A 20,250-nucleotide genomic window follows, 5' to 3' on the forward strand; every position below is an offset into this window, starting at 1 on the left:
TCTCTCTGCCTTTTTCTCTGTCTGTCTGTGTGTGTGTGTGTGTGTCTGTCTGTCTGTCTGTCTGTCTGTCTCTGTCTGTCTGTCTATACCTCGGTCTGTCTGTCTGTCTGTCTGTCTGTCTGTCTGTCTGTCTGTCTGTCTGTCGGACAGCACTAGGGAAGGGCGCTCGCTGTTACGTAGAACACGTAACAAACTACGTAGCCGTCCCTGGAGTTAGCTGCTAGTTAGCCGCTGTTAGCTGCTGATAGCTGCCCACTCTCTCTCTATATAATATGGTTTAGGGACAGATCCGAGGTAAGGACATCTGGAACGGACATCATAATTTAATAGAGGATATCATCTTGTGATTTTACTAACATTTACCGAGACGGCTTGATGACATTCTTGTTAAGTTGAACGTCTGGTCACAGTCAACAACTTTGCCAGCATATGCTAGCCCGTACTCTTAAATAGCCACTTGTAACGCACAGTGGACCGCTATTTGCGTTATAAATCTGAATAGACTATCTCTTTCTCTTTAGTAGACCCGCTACGTTAGAGGATTCATTCGGTTTGATGTCGAATAAATGTCGTTAATGTGTTACAAAAGTAAACAATAACTCGTACTTCAAAAAACCATTCGACTGTTTGACACGACCTTATATAGTGTATGGTCGCTTCGTATATCGGTAGTTGTTGATGTATTAGTGTTTTTCCTACATGTGTTGGTCAAGTGTTGGAATGCAGCCGCCTCTGCCCCCCTCCGCGGCCCGGGGGCTCGTGCGCTCCTGCCTCCACCGGGACCCGATGGCGGCAGACCTGCGCTGCAGCCTCTTCGTGGCGGCGGCACAGAGCTACAAGAGGGACTCCCTGCTGAGGCCCTTCCCCGCCAGATACCTCAGAGGAGAGAACAAGGAGTTTGAGGAGCTGGTGAGCAGACCTCTCTATTCTTTGGGAACTCTTTGGGGCACTTAGGAGGTTGATCATTGATCGCCAACTTAACGTTATACTCAAACGGGTCTACCTCCGTTCGTTCATCATGTTGAAGTGGCGTGCGTGTGGTCCTCCAGCTGACAGACGTGAGCGGCTTTCCCTGTGTGAGGGAGCTGGTGAGACTGAACCCCGGGGAAGGAGACCAGTATGTGGCCCTGGCACACTGGATCCTCTCCTCCAAGAGCTTTGCTGTGAAGACCCTTCAGAAGGAAGAGGTAGGTGATGACACAGATGTTTTTCAACTCATCCTCTGTGTTCACCTCTTCACGGGCCCTTTCCTCTCCACCAGTACCCCAGGCTGTGTGACCTGACTAAGAACGAGGGCGTCTCAGCGCCGGTTCCAGACTTCCTGTTTGAGCTGGAGTACTGCGACCAGATGAACGCGCGCTTCGAGAAGACACGCTCGGACAGAGACCTCTTCTATGCATTCCACGGGAGCCGGCTGGAGAACTTCCACTCTATCCTTCATAACGGCCTCCACTGTCACCTCAACAAGGTCAGGGGTCATAGCGAACACCGGTGGGAAACACCATAAATTACGTTGGCATGCTCACTAGTTAAGCAGATTGGATTAAGGCGATCATTACAATTATCAACTGACGTACATTTTGTTTAAAGATATCATGCTATTTTAGGGTTAATAATTGCGTTTGGGGATACTACTAGAATAGGGTTACATGCCGGTAGGTCAGAAATACCCCTTATTATTCCCACAGTGTTGATTTCTGCAAAACCAATTTCAGCGTCTTCCAAAAAACGTTCTGTTTTGTATGATGTCGTGTTTGGGCCCCCTCAGTCTGCTGTGATTGGTCAGCACGCCTATTCTGTTACACCCAGAGAAGTTGTCAACATTGCGGGTAGCCGGGAGGCGCTTCAGCACCGCCCACTGCACAGTCTGACGTCAGACTGTTACGGAAGTAAAGTTTGAGCGCAAACAAACTGTTTCAGACACTTATTGAGGGGAATTCTCAGTGGGCCCGAATACACCTCCTGGCTCTGACCTCTTGATTTTTCTAGTTTAGCAGGGATAAAATACTTAAAGTATTAGGGCTTCAACGCCCATGACTGTTTAATCTGCTCCTGAGAGATCCTGTTGGTCTTATCACTCTCGCTCTCTCTGACTCTGACCCTGTCTCTTTCTCTGTCTCTGTCTCTGACCCGCTCTCTGTCTCTGTCACTCTCTGACTCTGTCTTTCCTTCTCTGTCTCACTCTGTTTCTCTGTGTCTGTCTCTGACTCTGTCTGAGTCCATCTCTGACTGTCTCTGTCTCTGTCTCGGACTCTCTCTGTCTCTGTCTCTGTCTCTGTCTCTGTCTCTGTCTCTGACTATGTCTCTGTCTCCGAAGGCTTAGTTATGTTTCCACGTCGATGCAACGAAAGGGGGTTTACGGACCCATTACGTCTTTGCACCTCAAGGACGTAATTGGTCTGCTGATTTAAACCCGACACAGCCAAAACAGGTTCTCGACTGCGTCGAAGCGTAGACATGGTCAATGCGTTGCGTCAACATGGAACCATAGCCTGAGCCTTGACTCTGACTCTGTCTCTGACTCTGTCTCTGACTCTGTCTCTGTCTCTGACTCCGGCTCAGACCTCCATGTACGGGGAGGGGACCTACCTGACCAGTGACCTCAGCATGGCAGTGCTGTACAGCCCCCACAGCAGTGGCTGGAGGGAGAGCCTCCTAGGGCCGCTGCTGAGCTGCGTGGCCCTGTGTGAGGTCATCGACCACCCGGACGTCAAGTGCCAGGTGAAAAGGAAAGGTACGTACCATGCAGGGCTGAACAGCTTCTGGTGCTGCTGACCATTTCATTTGGTGGTCCCCCAACAAATTTGGTCGCACCCCTTTTTTCTGTTGCATTGATGCAGTATTGGCATGTCTTCCGTCTCGTACCATAGGTCTGTGCATGCATTTGAAAAGATTCACTCGCTTACAGTGAATTAAGTTTAAGAAATTAAGTACAATGATTTAATTGCTTTGGAGGTATGTTTATTTGTATGCTCTAGCCAGCGAATAACACTATTGTCGCGCTGCATATTCACTGAAACTTTTCAGAGTGTAAAAAACACTTTCTTAGCCGTGTGGCTTGACTGGAAATTAAGTGAGTCGTGTTTCCAATGAGAGCAGTCCCACCTGCGCTGCATACAGCCGCCATCTAATTTCCAACACTGCTCAACTCCCCATTACCGCCCATCTTATTAAACACAGAACAATCTAGGCGGAATTTGACCAAAAGTGGATCCGAAAGCCGCTCACTTCCTCTGCACAGATCCCATCCTCCTGATGTTGTAGAGTCCTGCCCATTGCAGGGCTCTACAACATCAATAGCCTGTCTGAGCACTCCTCAGTCAGTTTTTCATTACGTCACATTACATCACATTACTTGCGTCACCTTGATGAAAGCATCTGCTAATAGCAAATACTATGTCATAGCTAGCTCGGGATGCTAATGGGGTTTGCTTACTTGCGGCTGATCCACACATTTTTCCCTGAAACTCTTTCAGACTCTGACTCTGTCGACCGCCAGCGGGCGAGAGCGAAGAACAGCGAGGGCGGGGAGGTCCCGGAGAAATACTTTATCGTCACCAATAATCAGCTGTTGAGAGTCAAGTACCTTCTGGTTTACTCCCAGAGGAAGAACCTGTCCAGGTAAGGACTACTGAGGGGCGGAGCTGAGAGGGTTTACACCACTCCCACATTGCTGTCACATTGACTTCCAGAGGGCCATACTGTGTATTTGCCTTCATGAGACCAGGCTAGCACTTTACCTCTGTTTATCCTGTGGGATTTTCTAGAGGAAAAGGTCTTATCTCAGTGCATTGAGGTTTTGGGTTAGGATTGTGACTCCCCGTCACCATTTAGGGACTGAGGAGCCATCACAGCAGAGCCTCCAGGTTAATGCTATCCACTTCTTTACAAAATTTAGTGAGATTTCATTGAGAGAGCTTGTGTGAAAACCCAATCACCAATAAATAGTGAGTGGCTGTTTTAAAAGATCAATGCTAGTGCAAGCACATCTTTTAATATGTCTGGCATTAGTTAGTGTTGAGGGAGGGCGTCTTTCTCCATCAAACCCCTCACCCTGACTGTGTTAAAGCAATCCATCACTAAGCAGCTAGAGCAGCTAGAGCAGCTAGATCAGGGATGGGCAACTTTCATGATAAAGAGGGCCACAATTCTTCATCATCACCATCAGAGGGCCATGTGACGGTGCACTTCTACTCATACGTCATAAACTGAGAGAAGCTACACATTTTAGAATTGATTGGATATGATTTCCTGTATTCTGGTGCATTTTGGGGATGGCCACTACCTACAAAATCTTCCAGATTCATAACCTATGTATGGTATGTTGATTGAACCAACATACATTCATTCCATGTTTTCCATGCTCAAACAGCCACATGATTGGTTAGTATTTTGATCAGTGCAAAGGGCTCACATACATCATCATTCAATGATGTCACAAAAAGGAAAAACAGTGGCCCAACATTAAGTGCAACAACTCAAAGAACTCAAACCCAACAAGCATGATATTCACTTCAGGGCAGTTGTAGCAGTTGTAGTGGCGACTTAATTGGAAATCTTTCATGACTGATATCGTTTCTAAGCAAACTAGACACATGGGTTTGCCTTTGAATTCTATGAACAGATACTCTGCTTTTCTTCTTTCGTAACCAAGTTTTCTGTATCTTGATTTTTTATTTTATTTTTTATTAAATAAAAATTATGTGCAGGCCTGACTGAGTGAGGATTCGGGCCGCCAGTTGCCCATCCCTGAGCTAGACCAACGTTTCCTTTAAAAAGATGTATGTGTCAATAACAAACAAGCAATAGGTGTGTCCACACACTGGATCAGGCACATCTTGGCTTCACCTGCCCCTGGAGCTACTATCAAATCTGTAATAGTACACTTGTCGACTGAGTGACACAAGAACAAGAAGCATCGGCATCCATTGAACTGGGCTTGGCTAGCCAGCAGAAGTCACTTAACCGACAGTTGCACAGCCACAAGGCATCCAATCGACACTAGCAATTTCGTAAATAACGGCTACCATCCCATCCATCGTTTTCTTTCCATCATCACACATAACGGCTAGTTGTACAGGTGACGCGGGCGGGCGCTGTCGCCAGGGTAACCCCGGTAACCCCCGTCTCCCTGTGCCCCTCCCCAGCAGGCACTCGCGCGGCTCCTCCTGGATGGTCAGGCACCACTTTGCGGTCATGATGAGTCTGTACCTGCTGCTGCTCATCTGCATCGGGGCCTTCAACTCCTCCAGCTTCTCCTCCTTCGTCCACAGACTGTTCCGCTGATGAGCCGGCCCCTGGGTAGTACTCTGCGTGCCTTCCGGCTTACAGACAATCTTCACATGATCTACATTTTGTATTTTATATATATATATATATATATGTATATATATATACATATATATATATATTTCTCTCTCAGAAAGATCACTGATCATTTAACCTTGATGCTCATTTTTGAACAAGAAGTTATCATGACAGCTGTTACGTTATGATTACTCGATATCCTCTTAAAAATACTTAAAAGAAACAATGGTCTATCTACTTTATCTTTTTTACTGCTAAGCAAAGAAACCTCCTGTATCATATACCTGGTCGGTTGGTCCTGTCAACTTTTTTTCTGCCCCGACTGCACGCCTGCGATGCCAAACTCACAGAATGCGCAACGTAATCTTGTGTTGTTTTAAAGACCTGACTGGAGATTTTCATCACAAGTAATATTTCTGTTTGTTGTTGAATGACTTTTGAGGGGATATGAGTTGATGTATGCTCTCATCCATCACTATTACTGCATCTTGTTTACCAGGGGCAATGGAATCATCAACCACCATTCTGGTTGTTTCTTTAATTTAGGAAACACAGTCAACAGAATCTACAAATGAATATCATCATTTTCTGAATCCAGCTACATTAATTTCCATGTTAGTGCATTGATTTCACCCTACTTATACCACACCTGGTATTGCATTATTCTTGATCTACGTGACCTTGTGCTCCACGCTCACCGTGTCCGGGACTCGCAGTGGAAACACTGAGGATTAGCCTCCTGCCAAGGTCTTAAGTCGCTTCGCCTCATCGACCAACGTCTTTCTGAAGGCCCCGTCCTCACAAACCCCAGGGACCACTGTGGGCTGGCCGTGTCCCTCACTCTGCCCGCTCCACCCCGGGAGAGGAGGAGCACCTGAAGGTGTTCCTCTGGTTTACTGCCCCTGGGCACGGCTGGTCTTCGGGTCCATTATCCCGTTATCAGGGTAGAGGTGGTGATACGGGCTGATAACAGCGGCTGCTTTGGTGAAGTCGTCTTTGGTTCCAGGGGTTGGGTTACTATACAGCGTTGTGTATCAGCGGTTAGAGCGGCATATTGTTTTTGTTTTTCACTTGTTTTTAAAGCGCCGCTGTATTTCAGAATTAAATGCAATGCATTTACTTTATCATGCTTTTTGAACATGGTGGAATACTGTTGGAATATTGTTTTACAATATTTATGCAAATAATAAATCAATAATAAAATGGACACTATAATATATATATAGGGCACTATGATATGTTATGCAGACCACACACTTAATTAAGATAACCCCTTGTAATAGTTAAATAGGTTCGGGTTAGGGTTAAATACACGAGGTTGATAGGGCTGATTTTGCTTTGCTTTGGATAAAAGCGCACGCTTTTATCCAAAGCGACACATCTGTCAGAAGGTGAAACAATATATCGCTGTGGGAACAGTACGGATGTTCATATAACCAAGTGCCAAGCACTAACAATCGATAGTTTAACCCATTCCCTGTGTACAGCAAAGATAGCTAGGATAAGATGCTACACAACTAAGTACTATAAGTACGACATACAATAACTGCGTACATTAAATACCAATTCAGACCTAATAATTACAGCATATTTATCTTAGTCATGCAATTTAAAGTATTGGGAGCAAGATCGTGAGACTTACAATTGATGGACTGCTTTGTTGTCATAAAGCTGAAATTGCCCGCTGTGGTCGTTGACTCTTTATTCCATTAACGAGGAACGAGAGGTTCATAAAACTAACTGAGTTGCTGAGTTACCATTTCCCCAACGACCAACTTTGGGGAAATGGTATGGATGAAGGAAATCTATTTGTCTGTTTGGATCATATTTATTTAGATATTAAATGACATTGTGTTACTCCAGTGACTTTTGACTATGAATACACCAAAATAGTATCATTTAAATCGAAATTCTGTTTGGATGTTTCATGTGTGTATTATGTATGAAGTCCCAGTGGAAAGGTTTTCAGTATTCAAACGTGTGGTGCCATTGCGCTGATCCAAGGATTCTTAACACAAAATCGAGTTTATAAAAATAAAACATTTATTTCACATAAATCAAAATACATTTTATTTCACATCATCTTCACATGCAATTATGACAGGGACTGATTGGCACAAAAATAGAAATGGGAAGAGTGATGGAAGGGTAGGAAGAGTGTGATGGAACGGTAGAAAGAGTGTGATGGAGTGATGGGAGGCAGGTGTCAACTGGCAGAGCAGAGTTTATTGTGATTGGCTGGGCGGTATTGGAGTGTGAAATCTGGAAGACAGCTGCCCAAATCAGTAGATTCCAGCACTGCATAAAAACACACAAAAGATCTACACACCTTCTGACAAATGTACTTAAGTTGTTATTATTTAAAAATAATCTATTAATCTATTTCTAGACACCACAGAGAAATAAGGTCATTACGGGTTCACTGTTAAGAAAAGCCTTTGGTTCTAAGGAAGCTTGAACGGGCTATCGTACTTTACAGCTCAAACGAGATAGCAGGAGTGTCAGTATCCCTAAACCCCCCCCAAATCTGTTAAATATTTGTTCCGGGAGCAAAAGATCTTATTTGCAATGCAAAATAAATGACATCTCCCTTTAAAAATATATATATATTTTGTAAAGCACACAATATTATCTGGAGTAGTCGGTCAATTTAATCTGGAGATAATGTCGTGATGCCATTCCTGTCCTGGACATAAGAGGAGCAGCCCTTGCCAGCTCTGCAGATTCCCCTGTGCCCCTGGTGGACTGAGGGCCCCCATGGTCTGAGGGCCCCCGCAACTCTCCTCAGCACCGCAGCCCCAGTGCACGCCAGGGGGGGGGCGGTGGATCTGCACACAGGAGGGCTGTGCAGGGCCTGCATTCCCCCAGCAGCAGCAGAGGCCTTGCTCTCTGGCCGCACCGCCCGAGGGAACATGGTCACCATGTGGAACATCAGCGTCTCCTTAGTGTCGGCTGAAACAGGGAGGGAGGGAGGGAGGGAGGGAGGGGAGCGAGGGACAGTGCTGACCGAACTAAGACACCTTCAGTACCTTTTATATTTAAGGCAGAAAGTGTCTGAAAGTTCAATTAACTACTACTTAGTAATATTTATTTTATTTCAGTTTTACATTTACACTTGTTTAAGTCTCAGAACATTACTATTAATTTTTGAAATGTTAAATATAAATATGTCAAATATGTAGTTTGTAAAATAAACACATGTTGCTTTTATCTTTACAGTGCCGCTGAGCAGTGCTGCTGTAATGTGCCTGTATAGTAGAATTATAAAGAACCACAATGTAACTGCCTAGCTCTTACACATCCATAGAATCGGCTTGGGATAGTGTTATTTATTTGTAACAGTAGATTAAATGAAGCCATTCTCAATAAAGTCACATCATTTAAATAAACGATAAAGAAAAATTTAGTTTTTTTGAAAAGCACAAACTTTTTGTTGACAAGTTTTCCTGCATATGTGATGATTTATTATGTTGTTAATTCACTGCTTTGGATGCAGTGATTATTTTTTACAGGGAAAGCCTCCAATAGGATGTTCTTCAGCAACGTCTGACAGGCTAATGTCTGCCACCAACTATCAATTAACCCACCAGTTGGTTTTCCATGAATCATTCACTCCATGAAATACAATAAAGAACAGCAAAACCATAATCATCCATCAGTGTCATGGAGCATCTTAATAAGATGAAAACCTAAGATGTAAACTTGAGTATTCATATTGACCTTAAAACCACTCCAAAAAACAAATTATTTTCCATTTCTGAAAATCGAATTCACCATGTTTGGTGTTTATAAAAAAGTAAATTTTCTGTCCATTTGTTAATCGTTGCAGTACTACAATGACTGCATCGTTCTGAGGGGAAGAAATGGATGTTCAAGCGGAGTTGGAGGGCATGCGGGCAGGGGCCTCTACATGAAGTCCTCATAGTCCTGCGTGTAGCCTCCCTCAAACTGTCCGTAGTCCGCAAGGTCATCCTTCAGCTTGGCCTTCATCCCCCCCACTGTCACTGCTCCCTTCTTCTTCTTCTTCCCCTTATTGAGTTGCTAAAGGAACAAAGGGCAATGGTTTGATGAGACCCAAGACTGAGCACATTTTAGAAATTGGGATCAAGTCCTAAAACAGCTATAGTTGCACATTATTTATAAACATATGTTTTCATCAGGATATCATTTATCAAACACTGCAGAGTAGAGGCATTGTAGCAATACTGGCCGCATGGTATACTTTAAGTCGCAGCGTGTAACTTTTAGGCTAGCTCGTAGCTTCAAATAACCAGCACACATTTATAACCAATTCTGCAATAGTGGTTTCAATAAAATTATGAATCACATCCTACAACTGATCAATTCAACAAATACTAAATGCTGGCAAGCCCATACCTGTCTATGTGTAGATAATCTTACTGATCAACCCAAAGTCCTAAAGCCCCTCCCACACTGACCGACCCCCCAGCCAATCGGACAGAACTCCTCTATTATGAAGGTCTCTCGACTACCACCGGGGTCACTCAGCAGGCGGGTGGAGCTCAATCTTACACACTGCGACTTTAAATAACGAGAGTAAACAAACCTTCTCTTGTTTCTGTTTCTCGCTGAGCAGACTGGTAAGGGAGGAGTTGATTTTCTTCAAGTCCTCTATCTCCACTGTAATGACATTGGCGTATTAGTAACACGTGTTCTTAATGTCACGTGCGCAATGGGATGAGGGGAGGCAGTATCCACAAGGAATCCTACATTAAACAACACAAACAGTCTTGGTGGAGGACTCACTTGAGATGCAGAGGTCTTGAAACAAGGACTCCAGCAGGCCAGAGTAATGAACTGACCCCTCATAAGGGCAAAGCTTGTCTTTCAGCACCTTCTCAAATTCACTGAAGTCCTCTTTAGAGGACGGGCTCATGGCATCGATCCCACCTGGTACACCTGCGACAGCTGGAGGAACAATATAATTGTGTGGACGGTTTTTAATAACTTTGCTTTTATCATCGAAAGGGCATTCTAGATAGATCAACCAACCCCGGCCTGTGGACTCTACCAGCTGGTAGGCTGGTGTATCCATCAAACATAGGGCTAGGGTTAGTAGGATACCGATAATATCCCAATACAGCGATTCTGAGATAATCAATATGTTGCTTGACAATGTGTTCAGTGACACCTCGAGGAGCGGGGAAGAGGATATATAAAAAAGTTGTCACAGCGATTCTAGGAAACAAAAACAAATGGTACTACCAACCACTCAAAACCAAAATAAATAGTATTCCAACCAATCACTGACAAGGGATGGGTGTTGTGGGGTTTTGTGCTGCGTTCATGATAGTTTTAACTGGATGCACGAAACACGGATGGGAGGGGCGAGCTGGCTCTGTTAGTTTGGGATCACGCTTCAAATACCAACAGAAGTGATGTCACCTAACATTGTTGATACAACCTTTAAGAGTGCCTTATTTTATTTCTTAAATATCTATATCTTGGGCAATATTTCTTCTGACTTCATGAATTAAGCATAAAAATGCTTAAATAAATCAATTGTAAATAAAATAAAAATAGATATTTGCCACCGGTGTATCACTTCTCGTATCGCACAAAGAAGGGCGACAATATAACGATGTATCGATATTTTGTCCCAACCCAAGGTACATGAATATGAACATATGAATGAATTAATAGTAACCATTGAGGACATACCGGTGGCTTCACTGGCCTGCTCCCCAGCCGGCTTCTCCTGCTGCTCTCCCGTCTCCGACCCCTCCTCAGGGGTGAGCTCAGCGCCTTCCTCATGGTCCTCAGACTAAAAAGATCATGTTTATGTTGCTTGAGTTAATAATGTGATAATTTTTCATAAAACTGGATTTTTGCAACAAAAGGACCAAATCTTAAGATAAACTCCAGTGTTGTTGATCCAATGTGGATTTCTATCCATAAATGAGTTGCTACATTTTGTATTTGGTCTTGACGTAGTAAAAATAAAACAGAAAAATGTATTTCTCACACGGAACTCTGGACAATGGGGTGACTACACAGACAATACAATCGGCGAGCATCCAGTTTAGCCTACAACCGCTAGGATTAGTGGAGAAAAATACTAAAATGATTGGCTTCACTTTAAATGCCTATATTTCATTTATGCATGTGCTGTACATGTCTAATACAGTACAGCACGGGGAGGGGGGTCGGCTTAGCTCAGGAGGTAGAGCAGTTGTCAACTGCTAGTTCGATCCCCAGCAAGTGTGCTAGTTCGATCCCCAGCAACCCTAACTGCTCTTGACGAGCTGGCTGACGCCTTGCATGGTTGACTCTGCCATGCAGTGTGCCTGTCGATGTCTGATGTAAGTCGCTTTGGATAAAAGTGTCTGCTAAATGCCCTAATTGTATTAAAGCACAATGTGTGTGTAGTCATCAATGAAAAAGTTATTCAGAAAATCGATACAAAATGATCCAATGAAACAATACTCACTCTTTCCTTCACTTCCTCTTGTTCTTTTTCACTTTGTTTCTTCTTTTCAGATGTTACTATTTCTGGGGGGAAAAAAAACATACAGCTTTAATGCGCAGCCTATATTAGCTTGATTCCACGGGTTCAAATGGTTAATTATTTTATAAATATATTTGCTTCCCAACCCTCGGTCTCCGGACTGGAGCCGGTCTGTGTACCCGTCGTCATATATAATAACTTAAGCTGTACGAGTCTTGTTATTTCCTCCAAAAAAATAGGCTCCATACATTTATTTGTCTTAGAGAAAAGGGAAACGTTTTGTGAATTGTTTCTCTTATAAAAAAATAAATATATTATATTTATTGCAGTGTTGAAGGGAGCCTGAGACTGAAGCATTTCACTGCTGTTGCTGTAACTGTTATAAACCATCTTGAAAAAAAAGGAAAATAAATAATGCATCTTAAACTAAGGCATTACAATTGACTACCGGTCCTCAAAGTTGTTCTATGAATATGCCGGTCCTCGGAACCCCTGGCCTCTGTGAGCGAAGTGACAGCCAGCCCAACTCAGGCTGACGTCTACCAGCCAATGGATGTTTTGGTACTGAAATCCCATTTAGTGACCTGTTTTCTGTGGTTCTTCCCTTTTCAATTCGGCTTCTTCGTCGGCCCAACTATCCTGCAAAATAGGAAATAGTTCAACAACGTGAGAACTAGAAGCGGACTGTATGACATCATCTGATGAGCCAGATGCCTCCAACATCACGTTACCTTTGGGTCGTCATCGACGTCCTCATCGTCCCAGTTATCCACCTCAGCCGTCTTCTTTGGTTGTTCTTCTGTCGCCAGGTCATCAGCGTCTGATCACAGGGGGGGACATCAGATTACTGAATGATTTCGCGGTCCATTACTGACGAAACAACATTAGAGTCAGCTCCCGTAGCAACTTACCCCAGTCGTCTATCTCCGCCATTTTGCATGTGTTGCGTCCCACCGGTCCCAACAGCATAACAGTACCCATGCGGGTACACATTTATGTACACAAACGTTCCGCTTCCTTATAATACAAATGTGTTTCAAATAAAACGTTTTTTGTTTTACTTTAACAGCAGGGCTTACTGTGTCAGTGTCAGTTATCAACATTTATACTCTCGACTCCATTACATCTAAAATACATTTTCCCTATATTATTTAAACAACATTGATATGAGCACACCTACATTTTATATCAGCACCACTACAAAAGTATAATAATTATTCATCATCATTATTATTATTTTCCAATGTAATTTAGAAGAAGAGGAAGTAGGTAGTGAATTGAATGGCTCAGTTAAGTGAAAACTATGTTCTGACAGGAACCTTCAAGTTGTATGGATTTCACTTGCATGTGGCGTTTTTCCAAGTCTCAGCACAGACTCTTCATAACATTCTAATATGGGCTTGGACCACTGCCCCTTCAAGAAAGATCCTCGATGATTTTTCAAAATCTTTATGTCATCCTCTTGTCCATTGGGGCAAGAAGATAACATAAAACTTTTCCTAAAAAAGTGGGAGGCATGGGTCACAATTTCTGAATGTTGAACATGTATGGCATACATGTTCAACATTCAGAAAATGTGACCCATGCACTATTTTTAATAGCAGCCACTGAACTATTTTGTAGTCTGAGATTGTTAACTCTTACCAGATGCACAGATTGGAGGGAGGGCCTGTTTGACAACATCTGTATGATTCTTCTTCCTTCCTTTAGCATTTGGTGGAGATTGAGACAATTTTGTGCACAATTCTCAGAACTGCTTCGCTATAACTTTCTGTCCTGTCATTATGATTGAATATCAAATATAGAACAATATTAATGTATTAATTGCTATCCAGTGAAATTAGTAATTTAGCAGGGTGGCTAAACACAAGGCACTGTATACATGTCACACTCATACTGAGCCAACGTTCGTATATATTTTCTATATTTTATTGTGGCCAAGTCAATATCTAAAAAGAAAATAGTGACGAAAATCTTACAAAAATGAATTTATTTTTTGTAAGGAAACCATTGGATAACACAGAGTACAACAGTAGTGATCATTCAATTGTCAATAAAAGTACATAAGTACAATCCCACTAACAGGACAATGGAAAAGAAAAAAAAAAAACTTGCTTTCAGAGCAACCTATCAACAATTTGCTGGTGCTGCATTCCCTCCCCAAGAAGCACACCCCCGGATTAAGGTGATACACTTGTATAGAAAATTGACAAGATTTAGCTTTAACTTACAAAGGACTGGACCGCCCTCCACCACCACCACAAGAGTGCTTTAAGGTATTAACAACCAAAATACTATTTTTTTCCAAAAGGACCAAGCCATTATGGCTGTGCATTCAGTTGAAACGTTGATAGCCTTTACATTACAGAGCATTTAAACATTTCATTTTCAGAAAGCTTTCCTCCCAAATATTAAAAAACTGCACTTAACACAAACAACTGCATTTATGGAGTAAAACATCACAGAAATATAGAAAATAATGCAGGCGTACAACTGAAGAGCAGATGTGTGGCATCGACTGAACAAAACGGCAACGTTTTTCATTTTATTTGTTTTTATAAAAGCGCCCAGATTCAAAGAAATACATACTAAAGTTTAAAGTTAAGAGAAACAGACGTAAAAACCGTAAGGAAAAAAAATATATTTACACATCATTTATATACACAATAGTGTGTGGACAGCCAAGAAGGTCCTTATGTTCCAACACATGACATTCAATTTTGTCTAAAATCCAGAAAGGAGCGAAGACGAAACATCTCCCAAAATGTTATTTTCTAGGAAGGTCCCAGCGAAGTGTAAAGGTCTGCTGCAGCCCTCCGCTCTAGTGATTTCTGTTTGTTCAGAGTGCACTTGGGAGTGTGTTCCTTCAGAAACACACAGGTGGGGTGTTTTCTTTTTTTCATGTGTGGTATTGTAAGAAATGGCAAATTTCTCTTTGCAAAGGACCTATCCATTGTAAAAATGAGTACAGTCGCAGTTTTCCTATGACGATACCATCTTGTTGTGGAGTAGTGTGTTACCCATCATGCAGTTCAGTCTGGGGGAAGAAGGTCGTGCAAGCGAAAATGCTGTTGAATATGTGGCCTCACATCCTCGTTCTGCAGGGGAATGGACAAATCAACGATCAGTGGAAAGAACAGTAATATCCTGCTTATTATCCAATGTTTAAAAAAAATAAAAGACAATAAACATACCAGTTCCACGAGTTTCTCAAGGAAAGGAACAAGCTTCAGAAGCTCGTTGTCATTTCTGTCCACAAACCAGCTCTCAATAGGGATTCCATTGGAAAGCTACAATTAAAAAGTAAAATTCTACTACAAGAATTTGAAAGAAAACTACATTTGCCCAAATTAATATTACAAAAAATAATCTATGCTCAAAGGGTTACCTGATAGGCAAAGGCTTGGGGTGAGTTGTCGATAATAATGGTCTTTGAAAGGTCTCTTCCAAGAATGTTCAAGTCTTTGATGTAGTTTCCTTGCACACACACGCAGTGCTCTCGGAAGAGTCGATGTCTGCCATTCAGAACAAAAGTTTTAGGACATACAATAAAACCAGACATGCTTTGTAGCATTCAAGATACACAGCGTCATTACGATTTAATATTACATCATTTTAGATCAGCCTTCATCTTATTTTAAGCATTATTTATCAAACATAATTTGTTTTCATAATAACCATATTTTGTGAGCCAATCGTTGGTTATTGGTTGATACGTGCATAATTAAAGCCCCCAATTTTCATCATTAGGTGTGAGATTGACAAGCCATTATAAGTGGATTAAACCTGCGTCTCTAATGTAGCACTTGCACATGGTGGTCAAACACAAGCTGCTTGTACCTCAACTGTGGAGTTTGACTAACCGAAGATGGGTCACGTATTATCACTGCAATATTAACATCCAATCTCACCCCAACTGCAGCAGCAACCAGAAACCCAACCATCAACAAACAAGGACCGATGGTAAAGTGCACCAGCCTCTCGAGTCCCAACAGGGCCAGATGTTCACTGACCTGACCAGCTGTTTCTTCGGGTCCAGGATGTTGAGCAACTTATCGGCATACACCTTTTTTGAAGCCGTGAACAGGATGATCTGTAAAAGAGCAGAAGGACAACACATGTCACTATGTGAACAAATCTAAGATGTTGAGAAATGGGCCACACATTTTCTAAAGGATACTCACCTCATACATTTGGGACATACGCTCCAGAAACTCCCGGAAAAAGGGCCGTAACCGAACATACACCTTCAGCGAGAAGAAGAAAGTGTCAGTGAGAGCCAGACAGGGGAATGCGTGTGTGGTTGGAATATGAGCCGTGGCACCACGTACCTGGTATATCACATCCTGAAAAAGCACTGGGAACGTCAGGGCTGCGTCCTCTAGCTCATTCAGACTGCAGTGCACCAGCGTCTCATCCTAAAGCCCCAGAAAACATCCTTATCATGGGGACTACGCGGCAAAGCGGCTTGAGTAGCAAGCTTAAGGGTGAGAAACACAGGGTAACTCATGATACGATACGAGAAACATGGCCCACAATACTGATAATAACGCGATACAGGGATTCTGTGATAATCAATATATAGTGAGACAAACCTATAACCTATAGTCTAACGATGAATGTAAAATGTCTTGATTGCTGGATTTCTGGATTTATTAATGTTGCAAACTGAGTTTTTCAGTCAAGTTCTGTCAAGTTTCCCCTCATTCCTGTATTGAGCGCCACCTCAAGGAGCAGGGAAATCTCTTTAGAGTGCCTTATTTTATGAATTAAAATATCTTTATTTAGGGCGATATGTGTTGGCACGTTGCTCACCAGGTCCAGCACCAGAGAGAATTCTGGTGTGCTGCGCGTCTTCAGAGGCAGTGCCGGCTTGCGGGTCAACTGCTCCTCGCTCAGTGGAGGCACGTGCTTGATAAAGAAGTAACTGAAAGAAATAGAAAAATCCAGAAACATCTATGAAGCTCCAATACGTTAACATGAATAAAGATACATTATTATATGTTATATGATTGATCACCCATTAACCCGATCCATAAAATAGGAGAAAAGTCACAAAGTCTAAAAGTCATATCATAAGCGTCACTTCTCTAAGATGAATAATAACCTGCTGCCCTTACGGATCAAACACCTCCCAGTCCTCTTCGTAGGAGACCTCAGGTGCGGCTGCAGGCACCGAGTGTGGATAATTGCCGTCTTGAGGGCAGCCTGGTGCTAAACAAAGACCAGGAGGGTAAGGGTTACAGTACAGTACAGTACAGTACAGTAGTGGCATGTATTACACTATCCTCTAACACAATCTGTAGCACATGACAGAATACAATCATAACAGTGGAACTTTAGTTAAGAAAGTCTCATGTGTCGTTTTTATGATCCGGTTTATTTTATTCCTCAAAGAGCTTCAATAACTTTTGTTGCACACATACCTGGCGCAGGGGCGGGCACGTCGTTCTCCGTGACTATCTCCCCTTCCTCTATGGTGGAGTCTGGTGCGACCTCGGGCTTCTGCTCCAACACAGGGGCTGCGTGGCTCAGAGCGAGGCCTTCGGTCGACGTCAGTGTACTACTTTGAATCCCTTCAACCTTGTCCATATCCAGCTGCTTCAAAATCTCCTCCGCCTCCACGGCTTGTCCAGGGGAGTCCGACCCAGGGGTGGCTATAGAGGAACACAAATCGCTGGCGGTTGGTGATATTTTTTCCAATGTATACTTTAAGTTTGAAATCTAAAGCATTCCGTTTTAAAACAAAACGTCACATTGAAGCGTTAGTGTGCAGAGGGCAGAAAGGTGTGAACCTGTCTTGGTTGCTGGGGAGAAGAAGTTGAAGACGGGGGAGAAGATGGTGCCCAACAGCGTGGTGCGCGGGGGGCTGCTGGGGGCCTCCACATGAGCCTCCAGTTTACCGTTGGCTTTACTGAACTTACTGTTGCCAGCCATCGTCACTGAGGAAAGACAGCAGACTTCAATCACCTCTCTCCTTAATGTTATTTCCAACAAAGTGTCCCAAACCTTAAGATCAATCCAACTTTTAAAAACTGGACTTGAAATACTTAAGTGTCCCAATTTGTTTCTCTAAATGTACAATATAATTTAAAATACTGTTTGTACCAATACCTTTACTTGGGGTTTTCCGGCCAACTCTTGATCTGCTGGACAGACCTGTCTGTGGCGTGGATGCGATGAGGTCACCATCTTTAGTACAATCAATGCGACTCCTTTTGGAAGGTATGTCCGGCTCTATCTGAAACAAGGCATCGGGATATTCCATGGATATTAGAAAAAGTACTTCTGTTTCAATCATCTTTTTAAAACTATTGAATCAACAAATTAGCCATTTTTTTTATCTGCTCAAGCAATAGGTGACAGCCTTACATCCTTAAGAACAAATATATTATCAAATTAAGTTCTTCAGTTTTGAGTGGTTACATTAAAATTTCGACCTTTAGAGAGCATGCAAGGCCACATTATCCGATATTTATAAAATAAGAAAAATAGATATGGAAACTCCCAAAAAAGGGACCAGAACTAAAACAATTAAATGAATCATTAGTTTATTCAACTCAAACAACGATTCAGCAACGCACACAGTTTGGGACTATCAGGGTTCTAGACTAAGTGCAAGCCTATCCCGTTGAAAACCACCAACTCGTCCCCTCACCTTGACGGCGTTCCCACGGATGAACTTCTTGATGGTGGAGAACAGGCCTGTCTCGTTCTTCTGCATCTTGCCCCTGCTCCTGGCCGCGGACGGCTCCACTTCACAATGTTTGCGCTTGGCCTTGGACTGACGGCTTCCACGGCCCGCAGTTGGCTGTTGAGGAACTTTACGCACCCTCAACCTCATCATGCTCAACCGTCACATAGAAAAAATAACCCTGAAACATCAAAGAAAGTCCCGGTTAGAGACCTGGAAAATATTAGTTTAGATTAAAGGTTGACACATTTGGCCAAACTAGAGGGTCAGTTTGCAGCAACAAACAAACACACACACACAAACCTGGGCCTGCATAAACAAGTGCCTAACACTCAATTTGCACCTGATTCATTGGAATGACCAAGACATCCATATATAGGAATAGCCTACTACGATATTTCGATACGTATTAAGTCACGTTTCCAGTCATAAATAATCCAGCCAGAGCAAAGATTAAAAAACCCACAAGCAGTAAATATTCCACAACCATAATTACCAGCTGGCTGCACCACGCCAAATATCATTTAAGTGGAAATGTTCGAAAAGAGTATTCGTTCATTTTGACGTGATGGCCGAATGCGTCAATGCACCGCCTTTAAATTTGCGAACACGAATCCGGATTGTGAGACCATAACAATAACAATAACACAACGACACGCAGCAGAAACGCATGGCGCGTTTTTGCTGCGTATCGTTGCGTTATGGTTGTGGTCTAACAATCCTCCGGTGACGCAACATGGGACGGAAGGTGTCACATTAACAACAGGATCAGGGATGGAGAGGCTGTTTCCATTTGATCAATCATGTCACATGTGTCATCGTCCCTCACTTAGCGGCGTTCATCATGTACGTGGTGGTACAGCAGCCACATTTAAATTGAGGGGGCTTTGTTGACGATTTTATCCAAAGAGACAATCATTCATTCACGCAGAGGAGTCGGCGGACTCAACCACGCAGGGAGGCGGCCAGCTCGTCAGCAGCAGTCAGGCTGAGGCGTATTGCTAAGGGACACCTCGACACTGAGCTAGCCGCCCACAATCATACATGCAGGTGTGCACGGTGCCGACCAGATGTTACAGAGGCTGTGAGCTGTGATGTTTGGAGCTACTGCTAGCCACCAGGACACCAAACCTCAACTGGAGCCCGGCCCCACAGGCAAAAGGCCTCAACACCACAGGGTTCATATTTCGGGAAATCGTTTCCAGGTGATCTACGTTGGCATGTCTACACGATGCAAAGGGCGTGATTGACAGGCGTCGCTGTTAACGGCACGAGGCAGACGTTCCGATCCGCTCCTCGCGCTGTTTAAGATTAGCTAGACCACGCCCCCTCCAGTCCGCACGCAGGGAGCTAACCTATTGCGTTAGCATTTAGCAACAAAAACACAGGCTAGCTCTGGGAAACTGTTTGTTTACTCGGTTGATTTCTTACCGGTGATCTGCTAAACTCTTCAGACTCGACGCAGGCTGACAGCTGTGAGCCTCGACCGGGGGGCGGTGACTGGGTCGGGACGCGGAGGTCGCTGCCAGCTGTCTCGTTAGCTCGTTAGCTCCTCAAGCTAATCACAAACCAGCCATGTCCGTGGACGCCATTTCCCGCCTCGCCACAAACATCGTTCGCGTGCTGCGAGAACGCGACACGCGCAAGAGAACGTGGCAGAGCGGACTCGTGCACAATGTTTTCACGACTGAGCGCGCCACCGGGACACACGCGCATGCATGTTGCGCTCTCGAGTCAAAAGTTCTGACATGAATCAACACACACCAGGGCATGCTGATAA

The 20,250-nt window shown here is 43.5% G+C and overlaps 3 protein-coding genes across 5 annotated transcripts; 1 reads left to right on the forward strand and 2 right to left on the reverse strand.

Moving 5' to 3' along the window:
* Positions 1–55: 55 nt before the first annotated feature.
* parp16 (poly (ADP-ribose) polymerase family, member 16) lies at positions 56–6,996 on the forward strand. 2 transcript variants are annotated; one of them, XM_030365528.1, is made up of 7 exons: positions 56–294; positions 714–909; positions 1,050–1,187; positions 1,262–1,468; positions 2,563–2,734; positions 3,477–3,621; positions 5,151–6,996. In XM_030365528.1, exons 2-7 carry the CDS (start codon positions 721–723, stop codon positions 5,284–5,286), a joined length of 987 nt encoding a protein of 328 aa, XP_030221388.1. In that variant the 5' UTR covers positions 56–294; positions 714–720; the 3' UTR covers positions 5,287–6,996. The 2 variants fall into 2 exon arrangements, with proteins under 2 accessions (XP_030221388.1, XP_030221387.1); XM_030365527.1 differs by having other exon boundaries at positions 57–294; positions 5,148–6,996.
* A 1,625-nt stretch (positions 6,997–8,621) lies between these two features.
* Positions 8,622–12,744, reverse strand: LOC115550468 (eukaryotic translation initiation factor 3 subunit J-A). The gene is made up of 8 exons (XM_030365530.1): positions 12,688–12,744; positions 12,508–12,596; positions 12,361–12,415; positions 11,759–11,820; positions 10,990–11,092; positions 10,075–10,236; positions 9,875–9,948; positions 8,622–9,348 (listed from the first exon to the last, which is right to left on the reverse strand). Exons 1-8 carry the CDS (start codon positions 12,707–12,709, stop codon positions 9,214–9,216), a joined length of 702 nt encoding a protein of 233 aa, XP_030221390.1. The 5' UTR covers positions 12,710–12,744; the 3' UTR covers positions 8,622–9,213.
* A 1,005-nt stretch (positions 12,745–13,749) lies between these two features.
* On the reverse strand, positions 13,750–20,142 carry ctdspl2a (CTD (carboxy-terminal domain, RNA polymerase II, polypeptide A) small phosphatase like 2a). Of its 2 annotated transcripts, none has more exons than XM_030365520.1 (13): positions 19,902–20,142; positions 18,435–18,651; positions 17,891–18,017; positions 17,572–17,718; positions 17,203–17,433; positions 16,897–16,990; positions 16,592–16,703; positions 16,108–16,194; positions 15,961–16,023; positions 15,790–15,869; positions 15,165–15,291; positions 14,971–15,066; positions 13,750–14,874 (listed from the first exon to the last, which is right to left on the reverse strand). In XM_030365520.1, exons 2-13 carry the CDS (start codon positions 18,621–18,623, stop codon positions 14,809–14,811), a joined length of 1,419 nt encoding a protein of 472 aa, XP_030221380.1. In that variant the 5' UTR covers positions 18,624–18,651; positions 19,902–20,142; the 3' UTR covers positions 13,750–14,808. The 2 variants fall into 2 exon arrangements, with proteins under 2 accessions (XP_030221380.1, XP_030221381.1); XM_030365521.1 differs by lacking the exon at positions 19,902–20,142 and adding an exon at positions 18,967–19,190.
* Positions 20,143–20,250: the final 108 nt, after the last annotated feature.

This window comes from Gadus morhua, chromosome 9, assembly GCF_902167405.1.
Source record: "Gadus morhua chromosome 9, gadMor3.0, whole genome shotgun sequence".
Taxonomy (NCBI): Eukaryota; Metazoa; Chordata; class Actinopteri; order Gadiformes; family Gadidae; genus Gadus; species Gadus morhua.